The following is a 25013-nucleotide window of genomic DNA, read 5'->3' as shown; positions in this document are numbered from 1 at the left end:
ATCCATCCATCCATCCATCCATCCATCCATCCATCCATCCATCCCTCCCTCCCCCACCATCTCTAAGTCACTAAGGAGTGTTTAGCAGTCCCTGCACTGCTGGCCATTCAAAGTGCAGAGGCTTCTGACTGAGGCGCTTGGATAACAGCCACGATAAAGGCCCAGGGAAAGTGCTTTGGGAGGCAAAGTAAGAACGAACCGCTCGAGCTGGGAGGATGAACTGGGCTTGCTTGCCTGGGTCCGGGCATTTGCTGGGCTGAGGGACTCCACAGGCAGGGCTGGGGAGAGGTCTTGCAAGGACACTGAGGCTGAGCTCATGGGCTTTGTGATCACTGAAGGGATTTTCATTGAACACTGAGATTTCAGAAAGCGGAGAGCAGCTTAGTGGCTGCAGAGGTTCGCCAACGCTTACCAGTACCACACGTGTGCCCGGAAGGACTTGGCTACCCACTTTACCCACCTTTCCTCTGCACACAGACCCGACAGTCCTGAGTGTGGCAGTTGCCCCAGGTTACAAACCTTGGTTCCAGGGGCCTGCCCCTTAGCTCAGTTCTTTAAGTGGCTGCTTCAACAAAGCAGTCAGGCTCAGGTTGCTGTGGTTCGATCCCCACAACACAAGACAGCCAGTCATGCCTTGAAGGCATTCGGAGCAAAAAAAAAAAAAACAAACCTTGGTTCCCTCATCTTCCAAATAGGCATAGAGTCCTTTAGATCTAATGTCTCACTCTGTGCACACAATCTCCCTCTGATGTAGAAGTTGAGACTCGGAGAGGTGAAGCAGCCCACCAGAACCCCCCAAGACTCTAGTGTCTCCCCTGGCTGTGGTGAAGCCCGAGATCCTGGCAGCTTGTGGGAATTTTGGGCCCATCGGGCAGCTCAGAGGCAGGGGAGGGGCCTGATGTCCTTAGCTGCAGTGCATAGTGTCGCGAGCCCCGCAAGCTTGGAGGGCAGGATGGGAATGCGATTTTGTGAGCCATGCTGAGAGATGCCTGCACTGTGGCCTGGGCTCTCGCCACCCTGCAGGTGCAGCCACACTTCTGGCGGTCGGGCGATTTTGCTGCCAGAAGCAGTGTGCTCCGCAGCGCCTCCTGCTGGTTCCCACTCAACCCTGCAGGGACATTGTGGTGAAGTTCAGATCTGGGACCTGGTTTTATTCTGAAATGACCCGTGGGAATTCCAGTCACTGCCTTGATCTCTTGATTGTCCACGGAGACCTAGAAACACTGCGCAAGTGGGGCGTGGCTCCGGGAGACGTTCTCCGTCTACTGAGTATGCAAGTCTGGTGTGTACTGGATATTGTATTTTATCATTTGTATGTGTAAGGAGTATACTGGGAACTGAAACGAGGGTCTTCTCATGAAGGTACTTCCCCAGTCCTTTTTTTTTCAGAACCGGGAATTGAACTCAGATCCTTGGCGCTTGCCAGGGAAGCGCTTATTCCACTGAGCTGTGTCCCTGGCCACCCCATTTTTATTTTTTACTTTGAGACAGGGTCTGGCTAAGTTCCCCTGATTGAGCTCCAGCTGTCGACCTTCCTGCCTCAGCTCTCCAGCATGTCAGGGTTGGAGCAGAGCAGGTTTGCACCCGGCTTATTTTTTGTTTGGTTGAGACAACGTCTCACCAAGTTGCAGGGGCTGGGCTTGGTCTTGCGGTCTCCCTGCCCCCAAGCCTGCCCCACGCACTGCCAGGATTACAACTGCGGGCCACCATCCCGGGCGTACCTTTCACAGCCTCTGTTTCCTGGTCTGTAACATGCTGATGATCATTTATCCCGTGACCAGGGAGCACTTAGTATGTGCCAGGCAGTACTATGGATGTCTGGAAAAATTCCCTGGGTGAAACCGGCAGACAACAGTGCCCAGCATCTGGCGCTTGATTGCAGGAGAGGGGAGATTGCTGAGGAGGTCACAGCCCTCACCGCAGGCCAGCGGGTGCGCGTGGGAGGCGGGGCAGTCAGCTGAGGAAACCACAAGAGAGTCCTCTGTACCCGCGAAGCAGTGCAGGAGCGGAAGAGCCTGGGCCTGCACGCGGGTTCCCCCAAGCTGTGGAGTAGCCGGGCACCCACGCCCTCATCCCTAAGATATTACCAGTCCCCTCCCAGCGCGTTGGCCAACCTGGTTTATTTCAAAACCCTTACAGTGGCCTGGCACACCCACCCGTGGCAGACAGTGCCTCCATTGTGCTCGCCAGGGCCAGTCGGGCTGGGGGTGGGGTCCCGCCAGCCTGGAACAGCGCGCTACTTTTCCGTTCCTCGGCCTCAGTCCCACAGTGTCCACTCACGTCCCATTGGCATGTTGATTGTTGCTGTCTTGATGCTGTCATGTAATGATGTTTATTACTTTAGGCTTTGCCGACTTGAGCGAATGGCTGCTCCCCCATGCCTCGCGGAGCTCAATAACAAGGCCCCGCTCTGTTCCCACGGGCAGGTGACACTAGATGGCTTTTGCGCAATCAGCCCTTCTCTCACCCGGGGTTTCCCACCTTGCCTAGGTGCGCCTCTATCGCGGGGGGTTGTGGGGGGCCCTCACTAGTGGTGTAGCTCCATCAGGAGTCCGAGTCACTGCTTCAGAGCTTTGCCCACTCATCCTGTAGACCATCTGAGCTTCCTCATCTGAATATCAGGAAAATCGATACCTTCCTCACAGACAAGCTGGGGCCCAAAGGGTCCATTGTCACCACTCTGCTTGGCGATCACAGCTAGCAGACTCTCCTCATACTGCGCACCAGGCTACCATAGACAATCTTATGCCCACCTCCCCATACAGTGAATAGGCTGTTGATCCATGTTAGAGATGAGAAGACTGAGGCTCGGGCAGCATAAGTAACTTATCAAGGCTCACTCTGCCAGGAAGTGATTGAGGGATGTTGGAAATCTAAGTGACCCGACTCCACATCTTCTCTTTGTCAGTCCACACAGGGCACTTGGCAAATGGTAGCCATAGTTTGTGGGGCCAAACAAGAGTAGCACCGGAGCGGGTAGGTGCTCGGGCAGCAATGGTATACACTTATTATTGAAGGTGGGGAAGGTACAGGGTAGCAGCAGGCCAGTGAAAAGGTTCACAGTGGCCCTGGGAATAGGGGAAAGGGTCTTTGGTATTCCAGTATTTCCAGATTGCCTTCTCTGTCACACACACAAGGCCTTGGGACAGTTGCCCCGCCCAGACTCACTGGGCGTCTTCCATGCCCCAGCACTCGGCACTTCACCTTGGCGCCAGCACCCGGGGAAAAGCAGAGGTGCTGAGGAAGGCTGAGCCGCTCCGCTCTCCAGTCAGGTGCTGGTGTGACAGCCCTTTGTGACAGAGCTGTTCACTTGGGTGGCACAGGACGTGGGCTTGTCTGGTGCTCATGTAGGCAGAAGGTTATCACAGACAAAAGAGAGGACACCAGGAGCTGGCCCCTCAGGTCCCCGGCTGCTGTCCTCTGTGTGCAGACCGGGAGTTGTACCCCTGTTTGCCCAGACCACATTACAGTGCGTGAGGTGGGCTCGGGGCATTCGGAAGCCAGGCGCACCTCAGTGCTCTTTCGTTCTTTCGTGCATGGTTGCAGTACATAACGATGGTCCTGCTGTGGGATTGGTACCTGGACCAAACACGTCATGCTGCTTTCCCACATCCCTCCCCTAAGGCAGGTGCTTAGGTCCCTGAGCTATCTTCCAGGCCCTTATATGTTGGGTTGCTTAGACAAACCTTCAAGCTTGTGCATTTGATTAATTACATTTAACCTTACAATCACCCAGGTGCATCTGATTTCCTACAAATGACTCAGGTTTATCCTTCTTTATGACAGAGTTGTGCTCCCATGAGTGAACGCCACACTTTCTTTATCTGTTCATCGGGTGACGGACCTATAGGCCACTTCCAAGATTTAGCTGTTGGGAGTTGTGCTGCTGTAACCACAGGAATGCATGCCTCACTGTGCTGATATCTTGAACTCTGTCCCTCTGCAGCCCCACTTGAGGTGCTTTTCGCTTGGTGGCGGGAGACCACCTGAGAACCCAAAGCTCTGGGATGCAGAATGAGCTCTACTGAACCCTTTCTGTATCAGTGGTGTGCCTGCGGGCAGGGTCCCACCCAGGCTCTCGCTTGAAGGTTCCTTGCTGAGATTTTAAAGGACTTTCAGTAGTTCAGTTTTTTTTTCTTTTTTCTTTTTTTTTTTTTTTGCTTGCTTTGTTTTGTTCCCTAAGATACAGTCACACTAGTAGCCCAGACTGGCCTCAAACTTGTGATCCCCCCACTGCCTTAACCCCCATATGCTGGCATTACAGATGTGCACTACCATGGTGGGCGCCAATGCAGTGGGCACCACTCCGACCCTCGAAGGCGGCTCCTGCAGCTTGAGCGGCTGTCTGGGCCTCCTCGTTGACCACACAGCTCTAGGTTCAGAGTGATTTCCCCAGCTGTCAAGAAGAAGAGGAGTGGGGTTAATGAAAAGCCAGGCTCAGAGACCGAAATCAAATAGTTCATAGGAAACAGGAGAATGGATCTTCTGCCAATGGGAAGGACCTAGCGGTGGAGTGAAGAAGGGAGGGGAAGGAAGGGCACTGGCAAGGGTTGGGGTGTGTTTGGTGTATTTGTGGACCCCCTAGGATGGATGTGATTGTTACATACCATAAGCATACACTGCTAAGCAGAACAATATGAAAAAAGTTGGAATCGTGACTCTCTATTTGGAGAAGATTTCCAAGTGACTAGTTAGGAGTGTGTGGCTAGCTAGCAGCAGTCCAGAGTGACCTAGTCCTCCAAAATGTAGATAGCCTAGTGTTGAACTTGCATATTAATAATGGCTGATGGGGCCGGGGAGATGGCTCAGTAGGATAAGCGCTTGACTGGCAAACGCAAGGGTCTGAGTTAAATCCCCGGTTCCACCAAAAAAAAAAAAAAAATGATAATAATAATGGCTGTTGTTTCTTTCTTTTTTTGGTAGAACTCGGGATTGAACTCAGGTCCTTGTGCTTGCCAGGCAAGCACTTACTCTACTGAGCCATCTCCCCGGCCCCAATAATGGCTGTTGAATACTCTGTCCCAGGTGCCACCACACATATGTGACTCTCACATAGCTGATCTGCCTTAGTGGGTAAGACCACTGTGTGTCCCTGCTGCACCAGCGCAGGACACTGATGTTCTGAGGGGACACAGTGTCTCTTCAAGGGTCACACAGAACTCAACCCTGGTTCTGGGGTGCAACAGAGACATCAGGCGCTTGCCTTTGTGGTGACTGTTGTGGCTGAATGTGGTATGCCAGCAGGAGGCAGTGCTGACCGTGGAGGAGCTTTGCTACCTTCCCTGCTGGGCAGGTGGGACCCTCAGAGGACACTGGACACAAAATGGACTCTTCTCCAAGAAGCTGGGGAGCAGGGCCAGGTTCCTTGGTCCCTGTGCTGGGTGGCCTAGAGCCCAAGATTTGCTTCTATGTGCTCCTCCTCTTTCACCAGAGTGTGGGGATGCTGTCCCACCCACCAGGCTTATCTGAGGCCGAGCTTTGCGATCCCACTGCATGAGAACCGCTAAGCAGATGCTAACAGGCAGAAGGGAAGCAGGGGGAGCAGCCCTTAGCTGCACCATCATTTGGTGCTGTCTCTGGGGTAGCTGCTGTCACCAGGAGGCCCGAGGCCTGACACCAAAAGAACCTGCTGCTACCTCTTTTGGTGCTTGGTTCTTTGAACCCTTGGTGAATGAATTTATTCGAGGTGCACAGAAATGGGGCAGAATTGATAGTGGGGCTGATTTGGGCAGAGTCACACTTGCAAGCTAGAAGGTGGACCAGACTTCAGAGGCGTCTGCCCTGACCCGGGTTTGTGTACCTTCTGATGCACACGACAGTTACTCATGGGGCCAGGGAACGAGGGTGATAAGGATGGTTTGTCAGCATTTCTGTCAGGGATTACGCCCAAAAGTGTCTCAAAGCTGTTCCCTTCAGGTGGTCAGCGTTCCCTCAGGGACCTTTGTCGCATAAGAGTCTAAGTCGGGTCTTGGCACAAGGAGGGAGTCTGTAAAAATGCTTCCCTTTCTGCATCACTGGACGTAGGCCGAGGCTGCCAGGGATGCCGTGTGCCTTGTTTGGGAAATAGCACACCAGGTGGACAGGTATTGGAAGGAAGGTGCCCAGAGTGTCACCTGAACATGTCACTGTGCTCTGTGGAGTTGCTTAAGACCCAAGACCTCCCTAAGAAACGATTATGAATGCATCACACATCGAAGTCTGTGGCTCTTGACTTAGCTGGCAATGCATGCTGTTTGATTCCCTTACGTCCTTGCCCTTTAGGCCTGCTAGTATCTAACTAGCTGCCCTGTTGGCACCAGCTTCCTTTCTAGAGGAGTCACCAAGCCCGTCCCTCTTTTTTGGTACTGGGACTTGAGTCCGGGGCCCTTGCACTGAGCTCCATCCCCAGCCTTTCTTTTATCTCTGTTTTGAGACATGCTCTTGCTGAGTCACTAAATTACCCAGCCTGGGCTTGAACCTGAAATCCTCCAGCTTCAGCTTCCCAGAGTGTGCTGAGATTACAGGTGTCCTAGCTCAGGGCACGCATTTTATCTGCTATTGTTACAATAGCATATTTTGTATGAAAGTGTAGTAAGAGCTAAGCCATTTAACTGCAGCTGGACCAGCCGTGGAAGTTATGGTGCATGGGACTCTTGAGTGGAGCCCAAGCACTAGCATGCCCTCTGCAGTTAGTACTCTGCTGACAGCCTCAGAAGCCGATGACAGTTTCCCGTGCTTGCTTGTCTCTGGGGTGGCGTTTCTTTCCATGAGGTGCTGCTTTGTTTCCCCCAGAACTGCAATTCTGATGCCTTCAAGTTCTCCAGCTGCCCTCACCAGTCTGCATTTCTAGTTTGGTTGCTGTGACTCCAGTTCAGGGTTTCTGGTGCAGTGCTCCTGTGGAATTATTGTAGGTAGCCAAATTAGATGGAAATATTTAGGCAGGCAGACAGGGTCAGGCCCTCAAGGAGACAGCACAGAAGAGGAGATGCCTTGCAACTGTGGGAGGGACAGATGCTCCTGCTGCGAACCAGACCTAAAGGCTTAAAGGCCAAACAAATGCTAAAAGAGCAGCACCTGGGATTGATCACCTGGAAAGACCCAAGGGAGTCACTAGCCCAACCCCCCTGGGGAAGAGACCCTGTCCTGTATTCATGTCCGCTTACTCTGTGACTCGCTTCCCCATTTGGTCCTGGGCATAATCAATTTTACCTGAGCAATGGTGCTTGTAATCTCATTGGTTGGCCATAGTTTTGTCCCACCCCACATCCACCTAAGCAAGTTCCCCTTTCTCTACTTTAGCCCCCCATGGTTTTACTCTATAAAAGTCCCTGGAAGAGACAGCTTCCTGAACTACCTGCTTGGGCCCCCTTTCTGTCCATCTCTCAGACAGAAGCTTTCTTTCCCTCAATAAATATATTCTGCTCATAACCTCCGTTTGTTCCTAAAATTCATTGTTTGGTTTTAGAGAACACAAACTCATCCAGGTCAGGTCGGGAGCTCATTTTCCCCTATGACATTTGGAGGTTCCCTATATCATTTGGAGGTTGCCCACCCGAGATCAGTTTTTCTCCCTGTATCAGAATGGTTCTTGGGTCCCTCACCGAGAGTGGCTCCCTGCCTTCACCTGAGGCCTCACTGTAGTGTAAGCATAGGGCTAACTGTAGTGTACACTTAGTAGTGTTCTCAGAACTCCTTGGTGTAGCGCGGTGCTGCTATTCCCTGTTTTTGTGATTAGAGCAGGGCTCAGGTTCTTTACTTCAACCCATCTGTCAAAGTCATCCCTTTGGATATCAACCCTTTTGATAGGAGAGGATGTGGAGTGTGGAGCAAGCAAAGGGCACCCTCTTTGAAGTTCTGTCGGGGGAAAATGAGTGAATCAAAACTGGACTCATCGTTGTGTAGCTCTGCAAGCCTCTGACAGCCGCGGCCCCCTTGCTCAGTGCTCCCGCAGTGTGGGGCTCTGGGCGGAGGGATGGGGAGAGGGCCAGCAGCGAGATGGAGGGCTGGGGTGCAAAGGAGGCGAGGCACGCGCAGATGCTGCTGGGGTACTCCCTAGGTTAAGGCGACTCCGGAGCCCTCTGGTTTGAGATGCAGGGGTGGGATCAGTTTTCTTCCTTCCTGCTGCATAGCTCTTTGGTGAGTTTCTACTGGAGATCCTCTGGTCCCCTTCTAGGGTCAAACCCAGGATCAAGGGTCAGTGAATGGGTTCTCACCAAAGAACAACAGCAGCCTTCAGTTGTCAGTAATGTAGAAAACGGGAGGCCTTGGAGAAACCCTTTGGGATACCTCAGGCTTCTATAGGAAACCTCACGTGCTTGTAGGAACTGTTTAAAATCTTTCAAACACACATTGCTCCGTGTTTTCTGGGTGGCTGAGACCAGTGGCAATGGGATCCGTGGTCTTGGGATCCTGGCCCCGCCTTTGTTTGCATGAGATAGCACTGGAGCTGGGGCTGAATTTACGTGTGCGATTAGCGTGGCACCTGAAGACAGGTTTACAAATAAATTATAAACCAGGGTGTTGTGATTCATGTTTTGAAAAAGTCAAGCGCTGGAGACAGGAGAGGGGAGGAGACACCAGATGATTAATCATCCTTGGTAGACAGCTCCTGATTAATGGGCTGGGTGATCTGTAGTTGTTTATTTTCTTTGCTTCCCCCTCTTCTCAATCAATGGAATCTGGTCTGAGGACGCCCCAATAGCCTCCTTTATGTAAGTTTCATATTTAATCCGTTCCCCAAGATTCACCCTTTTTCTTGCTATTCTGCTCCGCCTGATAGCCGTGTACAAAGCTGCAGCGTACAAAGGTCCTGCTGCGCACGCCAGCTTCCCCGGGAGGTGCCGCCAGGAATGCCGAAGTTGGCAGGGCTCGCTCACTGCTACGTGTGGCGGCGGGGATGCGACGGTACTGCCCGTATCCAAGTTCTCCACAAGCTCTATGTCACAGGAGCAGAAGAGTCAATCTGGAAGGGAAGGGTGGCTTCGTGGATGGAAAAGTGGCAAGTGGCTTTGGTTCAAGGAGCAGAGGGCGTGGCCTCTCCAGAGGGGGATCAGAGTCACTCCAGCTGAGCACTGTGTACAAACGCAGGCGGTCCCAGTCCCTCCTTGGAACCCAGGCCGGTTTTCTGGGAAGAGCTAAATGGTAAATATTTGGGAAATATTTGAGGTTTTGTGGGCTGAAAGTCATTGTCACAACTGCTCAGCTCCTCTCTCGTGGCATAAAAGCAGCCAGACCACGAATGGATGGGACTGCATCCCGTGGAGGTTTACAGAAACAGGTGGCCAGCTGGCGTTAGCCAGTAGGCGTTTGCTACCCCTTTCTTGTACTTACCATAGACCTCATTTTATAGATAGAATTGAGGAATAGAAAGATTATTAGATGTTAACTTAGATGTTCAGAGCCACGGGCCAACTGGTCATGCTGTGTTTCTCCCTCCCCCACACAGTGTCCCTTGCCAGGGTCAGGTCCTTGCTAGGAAAGAGCAGATGGAGGGGCTACCTTGAGTCTCACTGAAAAGTTTGCCTCGGATTTGCTGGGAAGCGGGGAGCCATTGACGATTGAGCAGAGTTTGATCAGAGCTGAGATCTGGGAAGCTTTATTTGGCAGTGGTATGTAAGTAGCTTAAAGTTTTGTTCGTTTGTGTGCTTGTTTGATGGAGTTGTTCTTTGTTTACTTTTTTGAGCCATGGGTTCACTATACAGTTCAGGCTGGCTTTGCACTCACTGTGTAGTGCAGCTGGTCCTGAATTTGAGGGAATCCTAACCCTAACCCTCACACCTCAGCCTTCTAAGTGCTGAGATCACAAGGGCTACGTCACCACACCCAGCTGGTACATGAAAGTGGAAAGAGGAGGTCTTGTGTCATAGTAGAGAGTATCACTGTGGCAGGAGCCATTTCTGGTTACTACAGACTTTGAAAGTTCTCTTTGTACCTGATACTTACTGGGCATTGCCATGACTTCATACTCTGTGTGTGTGTGTGTGTGTGTGTGTGTGTGTGTGTGTGTGAATGTGTACATACCTGTTGGAAGATGTTGATTTAACCTTGCCTTCCAGTGGCTGGCTTTAGAGATTGCGCACCTATTTGAAAAAGGTTTAATGTCCAGGAAGGGAGAGGGCCGGGCCCTCAGCTGCATCCCTGTTGAGCTCCGCTTCCCACTCAGCTGTGTTCTTGGTGCCCACGGCCCTAACACTTGGGATGTTGTCGCAGTCCCGTGGGACTGGTGAGATCTCTCTGGGCTTTGTGAGAACAGTGTGGGTGCAGCTCCTCCCCGTTGGCAAGCCAAAGCCTTGCTCTGTATGCCGTCTGGCCGGTTTCCAACCTGCTTTTCTTTTACGCTCTGCCATCCTTCGTGATTCCAAGTGGGAGGGTATTTCAGACTCTTGACATTTTGCCATGAGTAAGAGAAGAAATCCTCGAATCATTTGTGTCCCGGGGATTTAGGGTAAAGGCCGCAGCAGGTTTTGTTATGGCCCATTGAACAATGCTGGTAGTAAAACGTCTAATGGGAGCTTTTACTTGCTGAACTTTAGCATGTGCCAGGTTCTGGGTCCTTTCTGTCCGTGAGCTCACTGTAACTTCATAATAGCCCAGGGATGTAGGCATTATCATTACCACCTTGCAAATGAGGGCACCTTGGCCAAAGGGCGCACAGGCAGTTGGCAGCCCAGCAGCCAGAATTAAAGCAAAGTGCAGAGTCCTCCCTCTTGCCACCCTCCTGCTCTGGGTTTACTTCCTGAGCCCCAACCTGGGTCACGCCAGGAATTCCACACAGTCCCTCCCTGAGTCTCCACCACCGCCCTCCAAGGTAAGCTTCTTTGTGCCCATGTCACAGGCAAAGACTCTGAAGACCCAAAAGAGTTGGGAACTTATCCAGGGCATTCGCAGAGCGAGGTATTGATCTAGGTTTAGGTTTTTATTTTAGTTCTTTAAGTAAGAGCCCAACCACATAGAGGAGCAAGACCCCAGGCAACAGGAGGCTGTCATGTGTGGGTGGGTGCACAACCTGACTAACATTTATATCTATTTTGAGGGACAGCATTGCAGAAGATCTCAGGGATTCGGGACTAAGTCAGCCTGGGCTTGACACTTGCTGGGCCCCTGGGCAGTTGTTTTGCATCTCTACACTTCAGGTTTCTCTTCTGCATGGGGGACACAGGGGTAGCAACACAGAATGAGGATGGGGTAACGTGTAAGATGGGTAGACCAGCTCTCCGTATGCAGCAGGCATGCCGTGGTCACTGGCAAGGTCCTGCTTTGAGGAAACCATTTTTTTTTCTCAATCATTCGGTCCTCTTAATAATTGACTAGTAAATAGTATTGATTTCATTTTATAGCTAAGAAAACAGCCTTGGAGAGGTTTACTGACTCACCTGACATCATCCATACATTCATCCTCAAGCCCTCGCTCTTTTTGTCCCTTTGTTCACCGTTGAGGCACCATACCCAACACCCACAGCTTAAAGGAGAGGCTTAGTTTAGCTTTCGGTTTTAGTCTGTGCTTACCTAGGGCCAAGAAACAGCGTGGTGGGGGAAAGTTGCTCAAGTCATGTATCTAGGAAGTGGAAGGGAGGTCTCAGGAGGCTCTGGGGAGGGCACTAAGACCTTCCGGGTTGCCAGGAAGCAGAAGGGAGGTCGCAGGAGGCTCTGGGGAGGGTATTAAGTTCTTCCGGGTCATATCCACAGTGATCCACCGCTTCCCACCAGAACCCTCCCCCCTCCTATCAGCAAGTCAGGAATAAGCCCCTGTCATTCAGTCCCCTTCCAGAAGCCCCACCCATGGACCCTAGTGGCTTTGGGAGCGTATGCAGGTGTACCTTGAGAAGCCCTGATGCGCTTGTGAGGTGGTGGCTGCTGGGGACCTGTCACTGCACCAAAGAGGCCCAAATCCCAGCCCTTGTGGGGCCTGCAAGACTGGGGCTTGAACACAGGCCTGCCTCTTTTCCTTGGAATGTTTTCCTTCCTTTCTCACTCCTCCCCCTGCGTAATTTCATTTAGTGATTGCTTAAGCTTCAGGTTGGCCACCGTAGCTATCAAGGTGGCACTTTGCTTCCTTTGCTTTCTTTAGACTTCTCAACTTTGCCAGAATTTTTTGGTCTTTGTCAACATGGGAGTATCAGGGGAGAGAAGTTCCCCATGTGGATTGACGGAGCAGATATTGGGGCCAAAGTGCAGAATGGGACCCACCCACGAGTGTGCCTCTTCCTCCAGCAGGACTCTGTGGAGCTTCTAGATGGGGTGGAGGGGCGGCCTGGAGACGTCGCTTTCGCATCTGAGCTAGAATGTGCAGCTCAGCCTTGTTGCTCCTAGAATCCCCTTGCCAGGAGGAGAACCAGAGCTGCTGCCTCCCAGAAAGACCTGGCCCCTGGGCCAGTGTAGGAGCCTTGAGGGACAGCACCCCACTGCGTGAAACCACCTGGGGAAGAAAGCACAGAGGACAAGAGCCAGGAGAGGACGCGTCTCCTGGTCTATGAGTCACGTGGATGCTCAGAGCGAGCGCTTCACAGCTTCTTCAGCATAGGCAGTGTGTAGATTGCTTCTGCTTCTGCTTCATCTTCGTCTTCATCCTCATCCTCGTCCTCTTCCTCTTCCTCTTCTTTTTCTCTTTTTGTGCATTGATTTGTTCCCAGCACCCAACACGGCTCCCTGTAGACACCTCTACCCCCTCTGTAAACTCAGAGTTCTACAGGTGGAAATTATCACTCAAGATCAATGGGTGATGTTCTCCCTGGCTTCTGTTTGTGGCTCTGACAGTTGGGGAGAAAGTTTTCAGGGCAAGGATTTCTTGTGCTCATCTGCCTGCTTGGAAACAAAGCTTCCTTTACTCTCACGATTTTGTGACCATGAAGAGCAGGTCTGGTGTGCTCCCCAGGGGGCCTGCTCTCTCAATTCCACAGGTGACCCAGCCTTTGCCTTCTGGGGTGTCATGTACACGGATGTCGTGTGTAAAGATGTTGGAATTGGCTGGGTTTTGTTCACAGAATCCCAGCAGAGGAAATGATGCCTGGCTTTGGAATTAAATGGATTAAATTTGAGATTGTGGTGAGGCCGTTGGTAGCTCCGCTCACACAGGAGGAATTGAAGGTGCTCTGTGTTTTCCTGTTTGGCTTCTTTGGGACCCAGGCCCCTGAGAACTTGGCTGGCTCAGTGGCCCTTCTTACCCTGAGAGGCTCATTAGCAGATGCCTGTTGGGTGGTAACCTCCCCATACGGTTTCCCCATAAAGAGAAAAAGATGCAAAGAGGTGGGGGGAGACTTTGCCTGTGTTTGCAGCCACCGCCTCTCAAAGCCGGCTGGAGCAGACTGTTTAGTTCCTTGTCCCTTGTCCCTTTCAGGCCCTGTGTGTTTTGAAGCTTTCTTTAGCTTTTCTCCAGCTTTGACGGCAGCTCTCTCAATAGCCGACGGCCCAGCCATGGTGAGCTGAATGCCTGGTCTGCACAATGCACTGAATTTTAATGGTGGCGACTGGGCCGCGGAGGCTCACGGTGGCTGCTGCGCCCCAGGCCCATTCCAGCAGCTGCCTCAGACCCTGCAATGGGCTCTGACTGGATTCCTGAAGTTGTTTGTTTGCTTTTTTACAGATCTACACAGACTGGGCCAATCACTATCTAGCCAAATCCGGCCACAAACGTCTCATCAAGGATCTCCAGCAAGATGTGACCGACGGCGTCCTCCTGGCCCAGATCATCCAGGTCGTGGGTAAGAGTTCATTTGTCCTTGAGGGCTGGTGACTCACAGCAGAGCCAGCCAGAGGGGCTGTAAGGGCCGAGAGGACAGGGAAGTCGTTAAGGAAATTTAGTGTTTTTCTCCTGTATGTGGACAGCCATTTGTGTAGGGACAACTTGCTTTTCCTGTTACGATTACACATGCAGAAATCTCACCATGATCCTCTTAGAAGAAAGATAGCTTAGGACCAGAGGCAAATGCCTATGATTTGGGGGTGGGGTGCACTGCCCCCCATTTGCCTCCTACTATCTTTCTAGGTCTCTCTTTTTTCTCTGCTGATGGTACTTCTTTTGTGGATGACTGCAAATGAGAAAGGAAGAGGGAGAGAGAGAAGAGGAAGACAGGCTAACATGGGCTGGTTTAATCTTGCCAATTTTAATTGGTCTGAAGGCTGACAGAAAGAGCTGGTCATTTCTTGTTTTAATTCTAGGGGAAGGGGATTCGAGCAGTGGGAATTTTCATGCTTCAGCCAGGACTTGGGAAGCGAGAGTCTCTCTTGGACAAGCAGGTCCTGTGTGAGAGCGCAGAGTAGACAAGGAAGTGGAGGTCAATTAGGCAGCATTAGACTGACTGTTGTCGCCCTCAGCAGATTCATGCCAAGGCCGTGGCACAGGGAGAGGCTGGGAATGCCAGCCCCTGTGGCATGTGCTGTTATAGAGAAGCCGCCTGTCCTTCAAGCGTGAGCAGTAGCCTCTGCAGTTGTTGCGATGGCCGGCTCATGAAATTCAAGTCAGCTATCAAATATGCGATATGTTGGAAACTATGGTGTGCTCCTGAATAGCACTCACAGCAGCTGCCCGGGAAGGTATGTGCAGCAGGTTGGGGTCTCAGTATCCGTGGCAGTGTGTGCCATGATAGATTAGTCATGTCTGCCATGGCCGCGCTGGGAATTTACTGAATCATGTCATGGAGGTGGGAGCATTCATGCTTTTGTCCCTACTTGAGGGAAAACATCCCTGCATCTGTTGAGATGAGAGACCCTCCCTGGAGCCCAAGTCACTTATTTGTGCTTGGCAAGGCCCAGGGCGGTCCTACTGTGTGTCCCTTATAGTCAAAATGCTTGCAGACTTTTTCAGATAACTTGCTTATACACAGTGAGATATCCTGGGGATATTCACATCTAAAGATGAAATTCTTTTGTTTCACATACATCCTCTACACATAGGCCAAAGGAAAATTTGGATAATATTTGAAATAACTTTGCCCCGAAACAGAAATTTTATGGGGTGGAATTTGCCACCTACAGTAGCAGTGAGTGCTCAGAAGTTTCCAAGACCCACATCCAGATGGGTCCATGCCCCAAATCTCCACACTGGGGATGTAGATTAGTGTGGAAACCCAGATTTTAGACTTTGGTTTTATCCCCCTAAAAGTTTCAGATTTTGAGACCGGCCAGATAGCTCAGCGGATTAAAGCGCCTGCTTAGGCAGACACAGGGCCCCGGAGTTCGATCCCCTGGCCTGCTGTGCCAGCCCCACCCCTGCCCCTGTCCCCAGGGCTTGCTGAGGTGGCAGTTGAGACTGGACATGGTGGCTCGTCTGTAATCCCAGCACTTTGGGAGGCTGTGAATAGGAGGATCACTATGAGTCTGATCTACACAGAGAGACCCTGTATACCCTGTTCTAAATACAAAGAAAGTTTCATATTTTGAAGGGTTTTAGAGTTTAAGATTGGGGATGCCCAGCACCTATAAGCACTGCAGGCTGCCCTCAGGCCTCCTCGTTGTCGGCCCTCAGCTTTTCAGGAGACGGTCTCTGGCCAGGTGTGAGCACGAGACTCCTGCCTTATGCCGTGCTGGGGCTTACACCCGAATACAGGCTGCTAAGAAAGCAGCAGCTTGCTCCTAGGTCACCTGCCAGCCACTCAGAGCATCTTATCTAGAGTACCTGTGCGTGGAGACTGCCTGGGGAGAGGCACATTTTCCAATCACAGAGCTGGATTATTGACCAACTCTCCTCTCCTTCACCCTACACGCTCATCAAAGGAACGTGTGCAGGCGTATCTGTGTGCACCCACGTCTCCACTATGCATATGGATTTGCATAGAGACACCTACGGAACTCTTACCTATACAAACTTTGCAGTATTAGAGTCCTACTGACTGCCTTGTGCTAGGCAGGATTCTACTGTTCTTCGGCTGCTGAGCTTCTACTTATTCTCAATAATTCTGTTTCTCACTGGTGCCTTTCCTGGCATTTGTGTGGCTCCAAGCCTCTCTACGGCTTGCTTGTTAGCTATGAAGGGACATGTAACAGTCATTAAGGGCCTATCAGGCCACCACCCAGCTGAGAGATCCTGTCTCTGATGCTGGGGAGGGATAGCAGGCAGTCAGTCATGTGCCTTCCGACGGGCGCTCAGGGGACGTAGCACCAGGGATGGAAAGGCTGAAACTAATCGATCATGCAGAATTGCAGACAAAGCCATTCTATTAAAAAAAGAATTGGCTTGTATTGTTCAAAGGCAGTGATGTCATGAAAGACGAAGTCTGAAAGGCTCTTCTAGAATAAAGGAAATTAAAAAGATGTGACAACCCATGCACTATGCAACCAGAACTGCATCCTATACAAGGGAATAGAAAGCCGTAAAGAATGTTTTTGAGTCTGTTGGCAAAACTGAAATATTGGCATTGTGTCAGGGTTAGATTCTCTGAACTCCATAATTGTGCCATGGGAGATAGTATATTTGTGCCTTGGAAAAACCCACTAAAATGTAAAGGGTGAAGGGCAGGATGTATGTAGCATACTCTGAAATGATTCCAAAGAAGAGACGTTACATGTAGCCCTGTCCAGGGACAGGATAGGGGCAGAGGAGAGGGAAAAGAGGAATGGACCAAGGTATACGGGAAGCCTGTGATCTGGTCCTGTAGCTCTTCCCTAAGTAAGTTTGATTACTTCAGAATCAAAAAGTTTAAATGAGAACTTGGAAGTGAAGGCCAACAAAACTCACAGGCAGCCAGGTGGGTCTCCTAGGGGACCGACAGCTGCTCTCCCGGGAGGAGCATCATGCACCTCAGGTGCTGCCCCATGATAGGTCATGGAGCAGGAAAGTGGGATGCTGGGAAGGGGTCCTGGAAGAATTCACTCTGCAGGAAAAGCATGCTGAGCCTGGCAGGAAGGGCAGGTGTCCCTGGTGGTGCAGATGGCGTGCAGAAAGGCTGGAGGGGAGTGTCGGAGAGTTATCAGGGCAAAATCAGGCAGAACCACTAGGTACACACAGTGTTCAGGGCTATTGCCTGAAAATCCAGTTGATTTCCAGACTGGGAAGGGGCATCCGGTGTGTGACTTCAGGGAAAACCCTAAGAGCTTTTCTTATTTGCAGCTCTGAGTCTTCATGTGTCGTGGATGCCCTCCAGGTGAGCTCCTAGGCAGCAGCGTTTTCTGGGGCCCACGATTCTCTGTTATTTAGCTCAGGCTGGAAGGTGGGCAATGGGCTTCTCAGTGCTGTCGTGGAGTACCCACCCGTTGGTGGCTGGGGACTGTGCCCTGTCTCTGCCTCCAGCCTCCTCTTCCTGTGATTATCTTCTTGAGATGTGAACCAGGCCATCCCAGTGCCGTCTCTGGGAGCTATCAGGAAGGTCCACAGGCTGGGACTTGCGGTGTGAAGGGAGAGCGCACCTCCTGCTCACACTGGGGTCCCTCAGTGTGATAGGAAGATGCCACAAGGGGGTGGAAGGAGGAAATAGGAGAGAGAAGAAAGAGAAGAAGAGGCAGAGGGAGGAAAAGGAATGGACAAGTGAGAGCTGGAAAGAGAAAGGGGGGCCGGGGAGATGGCTCAATAGAATAAGCGCTTCCCTGGCAAGCGCAAGGGCCTGAGTTCAATCCACGGTTCTAAAAAAAGAAAAAGAAAAAGAAAGAAAGAGGGAGTGAAGGGGGCACTTCTCTCTTTGCATGTGGGACCTGCCACCATCATGTGACCTTGGGTGAGTCATTTGTCTTTCCAGTCCTCTCTCCCCAGTGGCAGGGTTGCCAAGAGCTATGGTTGATGGTGAGGGAGATACACAGGCTGTTAAAATGCTCCCAGTCCTTTCAAGGATCTCTTTCAAAAAGTAATGAGATTGATGCTGCTGTTTGTATTTAAGAAGCGCATGGATGCCTTCCATCACTAATCTGTCACCTTGTGTGCAGACAGCTCACCGCATTAGCAGGCTAAGGATGTCTCCAATGTGCGTGGATAAATTGCCATTTGCTCTTAGAAATGCCATTCTTAATCACAGTTGAGGACTCTGGGGACAGATGCCTTTGCTCCTTTGATCATCTGCTTTTGGGGTTCAGCCAAAGATCCACTACCCTGAGTTAAAAAATTTGGCTCTGATGATCCAACTCTTCATTTTTAGCAACAGAGTCAGTGCCGCTATTAGCTCTGTAAGTATTTATGACAACCATAGGAATTCTTGGGAATTTAAGTCAAGGAAAAAGCATTTAAATTACATGGAATTGGAATCAAGGAGGTCCAAAATTTATTTTGCATTTTTATTAAGCATTTAGTTTGCTTTTTGCGTTAGCCATTTGGTGTCCCTCTCTCGGTGCTCCTTTGGGAGTGGTCCTAAGTGGGCTGTACCGCTTTAGTTTCTGTTGACTCTTGTGCAGTGGCAGCGTGGGGCTTCGATGTTTCAATTCACAGAGCACCTGACTGGCTTTAGGTGACAGGCCATTGAAAGGAACTCAGATGGTAAATAGACCGAACTCTTTGGCCTCATGTATCCAGATGAAGGATCTTTGAAATTTCCCAAATGACTACTTAGGATAGCAGCTGCCCATGCCTGGCTGCCACAGGTGGACACTAATGGTCCAGTGCTGAGCCAGGTACTGATCGGGATCCAGCGACTGATGACGGTAATCGCAGTGAATAGCCAGGTGAAAGACACCTTGATGTTTTAACACCTGTCTGTTGGTTCTGCGCAGTGTTGTGCTATTATAGTCCACGGTGAGAATTTATGCCTGCCATAATTTCCCATGGATGCAAAAATGCTGTTTATCAAGGATATTCTTCTCTTGTCTTTAGTGTGTATATTGCTATTTATAATGCAAAGGACAGCTGTCTCAAGATAGGCCGTAAGCCCCGATCCATTGAAATGTTCCAATTCTCCTTTCTGCGGTTCCACTGAACAAGCACTTATGGGGTGGCTAGGGTGCCAGGCTCTGGAATTACAGTATGAAACAAAGCAGATAAAAATCTCAGTGCTTATGGAGTTTACATTGCCGGCAGCGCATTCTGAACAATTGTATTTCCAGGCGAACTGAAGGCAAGATATCTAGTGAGTCACTACGTCTCCCTTCCTTCCTTCTGTCCTCCTTTCTTTTTCCTTTCGTGTCTTCGCTCCTTCCTCCCCACCACCTCCTCGTCTCCCCTCCCCCTCCACACACTGAGCATGGAGCCCAGGGCCTGGCACCTGATTGGCAAGCACTTTATGACTGAGCTATATCCCCAGCCCATTGCCGTATTTTGTGTGTTTTAGGGACTTCCTCTGAGATCAAAACTTTCCATAATTTCTCTCCCATCCAGAATTATTATATTAAGCAGAACTGAGAAAGCTTAATTGAGTCTCAAAGATTGGGAGTTCCCAGGTGGGCCAGAGATGTGAGCATGAAGTAATTTTGGCAGGTGCTGAAAACGGTAGAGATCAAGCTGAATATGTACTAACCAGGCAATTAGATCTTTAAGCAATTCCCTGCCACTAGCTTGCTTTCTTAGTCTAAGCTTTCTCTTAGGCAAAAACACTAGAGGGGAAAAAAGTAAACTCAATTTGTGAGCATGGCAAGCTATATGAAGGCTCTAGTGTTTTATGATTTTGGAGGCTTGGGATACTTTCATTTGGTTATCCATTGCAGACCATTTTTAATGCCTTTCTGTGAAAGTCTTATCCTTTATATTCATAAGAATCTGATGTGATTGGGGGGTATTGAGGAGGAATTCAGTTTTGCAAGCAATTACTGAATTCTAAGGATACGTATGTGAAAGTAAATGAGACGTGTCACCAAGGGTCTCCCATCCTTCCTGGGTGGACAAGGAAGATTAGGGGCTGTTACACCTCAGACGGGGAAGAGCACAGAGAGACAGCTGTGGCCACAGGCTCCTCATCTTTCAGTGGGTGAAGTTGTGGGAAATAGGGCGTTGGGGTGCAGAGTGAGATTACAAAGGCTTCAGAGGATGTGAATCTTCAGCCTCTCTACAGAGTCCTGGCTGCGCTCCCGAGCTACATGGGGACATCAAAAAGAAAATACTTCTTTTGTATGTTTCCTGTAGATGATAACAGTATGTGCAGGGTTAGGTGAATGGCGCTGCCAGAGAGCGGCTGCGGTGTGCTGCATGCTGGGTGTGCTGCATGCTGGGTGTGCGTTCTCCTGCTGTCATGTCATTCTCGTTGCTCCTCCATGGCAGGTCGCATTAGCCTCATTGTATAGAGAAGGAGCCCGAGGCCCAGCTAGGCTGAGGGACATGGCTGTAGCCCTGGGCTCAAGCTGGGGCAGCTTTCCTCCAGAGCCTGCCCTCCCACTGCCATGCACAGGGTATTTCTTGTGTGACTGCCTTGAGCTCAGCAGCTCCGGAGCTCTCACGTGCTGCCTGGTGGGGGACTGCCCCGCACTGTCCCTGCGCTGTGCTCATGCTGAGATGATGGCCGGTCTGCCCCGTGTGGTACTTCATCTCCTGGGGGTTCACTGCAGCCTCTTTTTGTCATATCTTTCAGCAACTAGGTACTATTTTGATCCAGTTCCCTTATGTATTTTGAGCTCATTATGTCCTTGGCCAAGGTATTTTTGATTCTCTATGTCTGTCTCTGTCTCTTTTTCTCTATCTCTGTCTTTGTCTCTCTTTTTCTGTCTCTCTCTGTCTTTCTCTGTCTCTCCATATCTTGCTCTCTCTCTCTGTCCCTCTCTGTTTCTGTCTCTGCCTTTCTGTGTCTTGCTTTCTCCCTCTGTCTCTTTCTCTCTCTGTCTGTCTCTGTCTCTGTCCCACCTCTCTGTCTCTGTCTCTGTCTCTCTCATTATCCCCATTTTTCACTGCATTTGGAATGCTATCAGGATACCCCAAAGCAATAGTTGTATTCTAGCTAAAGATGCAGGGCCAGGGATACAGCTCAGCAACAATAAGCACCTGCCTGGCAAGCACAGGGTCCCAAGTTCAGTCCCCAGTACTGCAAAATGAATGAATTAATTAAAAAATAAAGATGCAGTGAGCCACTTTCATTTGTCCCTCCTGTCCCCAGGAGCAGACTCGTAGCTGGACTGCCCCCTCTATACTGTCCCATCCTTCATGGGGAGGCTGGAGTGACATGCGCCTAAGAGCACAGGGTGCACTTGCAGATCTCCCTGTCCCCAGACATTACCACAATGCCCTGTCACTGTCAGACAGTCATCAGCGCAGTTGTCTCTGTTTTAAGTGATGACAACCTTGCCCCAGCTGTCCCTGGAGCACAGCAGCTTGATGAGTAAGTCCCAAAGCTTGCTAGATGTGAGTCCGGATTCCACACGCCCGCGCTGATTGGACAGACCCTCAGGACTTCTCGGCCTCGAGTATCCCGCCTTCACTGCTGGAAGTGTGTCTATGGTGATGCCTTGTTTTCCTGACTTATATTTCCTTTTCCAGCAAATGAAAAGATTGAGGACATCAATGGCTGCCCGAAGAACCGATCACAAATGGTAAGTGGTGCTGGGGGCATGAGTGCTCGCGTTGTTAGCAACCTGCTGTAAGTGATACTGACCATCGGAAGAACACCCACCCTAGCTCTGTATTATATTAATAGCCTAGCAGGCATTTCCAAGCAGCCGCGCTTGGCTTCTCTGACATTTATTGAAAAATGGCAGTGAGTTTTGCATGGACCTTGAGGCTGCGGATGTGAAATGCTGTCCTCGCTCTCACACACAGATGACGCAGAACTGGCGCAAACACACACACGTGGGGGGCTGACTTGTCTTGCTTCCTCAAAGGCACCTAACAGTTCGTCTGTGTGCATCACTGAGGCTTGGATGAGTCGATGGGATCTCACTGATCACCACTGGCACGTGTGGTCTGGTGGCCTTTAAGGTTAGAATGATGTGTCATGAGAATTGTGACAGCGAATGTGAAGCGTACGGTCACGTCTATAGTCACATTGGCAAGTGACGCCCTTACTGGTGTGATGCATTTGAGCTGTGATGTTATAGCTTTAAAAACATCCAAAGACTAGTGTTTAAAATCTGTTCTTGTGCTAAAAACAATCTTTGAAGGGCGAGCCAACTAGCTCAGCGGATTAAAGCACCTGCAAGCAGGCGCAGGGGCCAGGGGCTTGGCAGCACTTGAGACTGGGCGTGGTGGTGTGCACTGTATTCCCAGCTCTTGGGAGGCTGTACACAGGCGGGTCACTACTGAGTCTGATCTAATAGTGAGACCCTGAACACCCTGTAGACCTTTCCCTAAAAATGCAAAAAGAAAAAGAAAAAAAGATCTTTGACTTAAAATTTTTATCCTGGTTGGGTTCACAAAACATGGCATTGTGTCCCGAGCTTTTTACTCCCAAACATTTTTTCAGCACAAATATTTATACAACAATGTATATTAGTAGAGTTGCTTTAGATGATGCAACTTAAGGCAAGCTTCTGTCGGACACACACTGCTTCCAGAATTCTAACAGGGAACATAGTTTGTATCTGTACCGAACCCTCCTTTCAGTAGGCGCAGTCTCTTCATTGCAGAAGGTTCCAGAGTGATAGGCATTTCTTGAGTTCACTGGTTCATTTTCTGAATTGTTTTCTCGATGAGTTGGCCAAAGCAGCTTCCTTTTCAAACAACTCTTTCTTTTCTACACAACAGTGGCTTTATTATAAAAGGCTGGTATTGCCAGGGAAGTCACTTTGCAGCCTACATTCTAAAACAAACTTCTCTTTTTTGTGCTTGTTCTGCTGAAGGTTCTATTTCTTTTTGTTTGATCTGCAGACCAACCATTCCTTATGTAGGAAAGTCCCCAGCAGCCATCCTGTGGCTGCTTTGACTTCTGGAAAAGCTGGGTTGCTATTTTTGCTAGAGCTACTACAGCTGTCTAGTATATTAATAATTGAGAAATTTTGGACGATAGAAGACTTAATTTTAGAGCCAGCGTTTTGCACATGCGGTGATATCTTCATATGAAAGAGCTGCGTTGGCTCCCTTGGGGACAGACATGGGGGAATTTGTCCCAGCTCGTGTACAAATAGGGCTGAGGCTTGAAAGTAGTCGACCTTTGATTTTCCCTGGTGCATTTGTGTTTTCTGCACCTTGTATTGGAAATCTGGCTCCTCGTTAAAGTTTTTCAAGTTTATAAAATGCTGTTGTCTTGAATTCTCTGCAAATTCAATTTTATATGCAAATATGTAATTTATAAATACAGCCGCAGCACCAAGGCAATTTGTGGTTTCCCTAAACTCTTTCAGCTATGTTGGTATTGTTCTTCATGTGTGGAGGGTGTATTTTTATTTAGAACCCACGTATATGAATTCTATAATTATCTGCGATAATTAGCTCCAGCTTATGGGTGGTAAGGCAAACAGGGTCTTGTGGTAAAGCAGAACAGAATAGCTTAGCATGTGGGCCGTGAGCCCAGGGCTTCCACCCCAGGCCTTCCATGCTGGAGGAAATGAAGGAGATGAGAAGAACAGGCCAAGTCCTTTGCCTTACTTCACAAAATAGTGGCAAATGCGTCAGGCAAAACTGACAGGGTTACAGAGGAGGTTCTTACAGACAGGCGTGGATGTTGCTTGAAAAGAATGTGTGTGTGTGTGTGCCTGCGTGCATGTACATGTGCACACACGTTACATGTGTCTGTGTTCATGTGTGTGTGTTCATGTTTTTGTGTGCCTATGTGCATGTGCATGTGTATATGTGTGCATATGTGTGTCTGTGCATGTGTGTGTGTGTGTGTGTTCAGAGAGTTACTCTTTCTGCTCATGGGAGGATGAGTTGAGAGTATGGCTTGGTCTATTGGCCACCATTTCTAGATTCCTAGGAGGGTGATGTCCTGGTTTGCTTTTATTTAGGTTCACAGTGACAAACAGTTGTTGTCATTGTTCATTTAGAGGAGAGTATGATTTTGGCAAAAGGAAGGTGGCACCCAATAAGGTGAGGACTTGGAAAGTGTGTCCTACTAGGAGGGTCACTAACTCCCCAGGAGCCATCAGCAGGGACTTAACAGGACCGCAGTCTGAGGGTGCGGAACCAAGGATGAGCGGCTGTGTTTCAGAGCAGATGTGGTGAGGGTGCTGTACAGGCTCCAGGACACGCATTCCCCAGTGGGCTGGTGCGTGGGAAGGACAGGAAGGCAGGAAGGCACCTGTCCTTTCCCCTTCGCTGCTCCTCACCCACCAGGAGTCCAGGAGCCCCAGCTGCGGCTCCAGCCGCACCAGGCACGGGTTCCAATGCTGTCCTCCTCCAGAGGACAGAGAGCTGAAGACTCAGATTCTGCGGTTCCAGGGGCCCGAACCGCTGCACCTAAACCTAAGGGGTGTGGCCTCGCATGCTGTCTGCCTGTCTGTCTGCAAACAGACAGCAGGAGCCTCAAGATGCCAAACAACGGGCCAGGTGAAGGGCCAGGTGAGCACAGTGGGATTTCTGCCCTGAAGGAACCTGGATAAGTGGGCAAGACACCAGCGAACGCTTAGAATGCTCGAATATCGCAGCTGTTCCCAAGGCCACCTGGGCGTGACATGCTGGGGACCTGTTCCACCCCAGGGCAGGAGGAGGCTTCAGAATGACTTTGAAGGGAAGAATCTGGAAAGGCGAGATGGTTCAGCGAGGAAGTGAGTGGGTGGAAGAGATTCCAAGCAGGCAAGGCAGGTGCAAAACCTGTATCTGCAGAATCTGTTTACTTGAGCATGGCAGGCATCCCTCTGGAAGGTCCTGGGAACATCTGGTCGCTGACCCCACTGAGTGCCCTGAGCTGCGCCAGGGGAAGCGCTTCTGGGCTCGGCCACAGCAGCTTTGCCTTGTGCCCAGCGTGAAAAACAGTGGAGTGCCGGTGGGCCTAGAGGTCCCTTCACACCTGGGGCAAGTCTTCCGCATTCCTCAGCTCTCCCTAGATGGCTGCATCTTGGGAAGCAACCGCAGGGACCTCGGAACAAGTTTGCTAAAGAAGAAATGCACAGCATCACCTCCCATGGAAACTGGGCCACAGGACCTGGCCGGTGGGGGAAGTGCGGTGCGCCTGGAAGCGGTTGGTGATGGTCAAGGTCAGCAGGAGCGCAGTGCGCCTGCGCAGTGCTCCGCGGCGTCCAGGCCCTTTCATTCTCGGGCGCGCTTGCTGCTGTCCTGCCTGCTCTGGGCGGCCACACACTGCGCACTGCTGAGGACATGACGTGCTCTCCAG

General features: G+C 50.5%; 1 protein-coding gene across 11 annotated transcripts in view; it reads left to right on the top strand.

Annotated features, from left to right (window-relative positions):
- Positions 1-25013, top strand: part of Nav2 (neuron navigator 2) — a 394179-nt gene that overhangs the window by 110045 nt on the left and 259121 nt on the right. For all 11 annotated transcript variants that reach the window (XM_023702826.1, XM_004642702.2, XM_023702824.1 and 8 more), the window contains exons 2-3: positions 13559-13676; positions 21287-21339. In XM_023702826.1, the coding sequence (XP_023558594.1) occupies positions 13559-13676; positions 21287-21339 (171 nt within the window). The remainder of the gene's footprint in view (positions 1-13558; positions 13677-21286; positions 21340-25013) is intronic.

This window comes from Octodon degus, unplaced genomic scaffold (assembly GCF_000260255.1).
Source record: "Octodon degus isolate 3935 unplaced genomic scaffold, OctDeg1.0 scaffold00159, whole genome shotgun sequence".
Taxonomy (NCBI): domain Eukaryota; kingdom Metazoa; phylum Chordata; class Mammalia; order Rodentia; family Octodontidae; genus Octodon; species Octodon degus.
The sequence above is the reverse complement of the archived record's forward strand: the minus strand, read 5'-3'. Positions and strand labels throughout refer to the sequence as shown.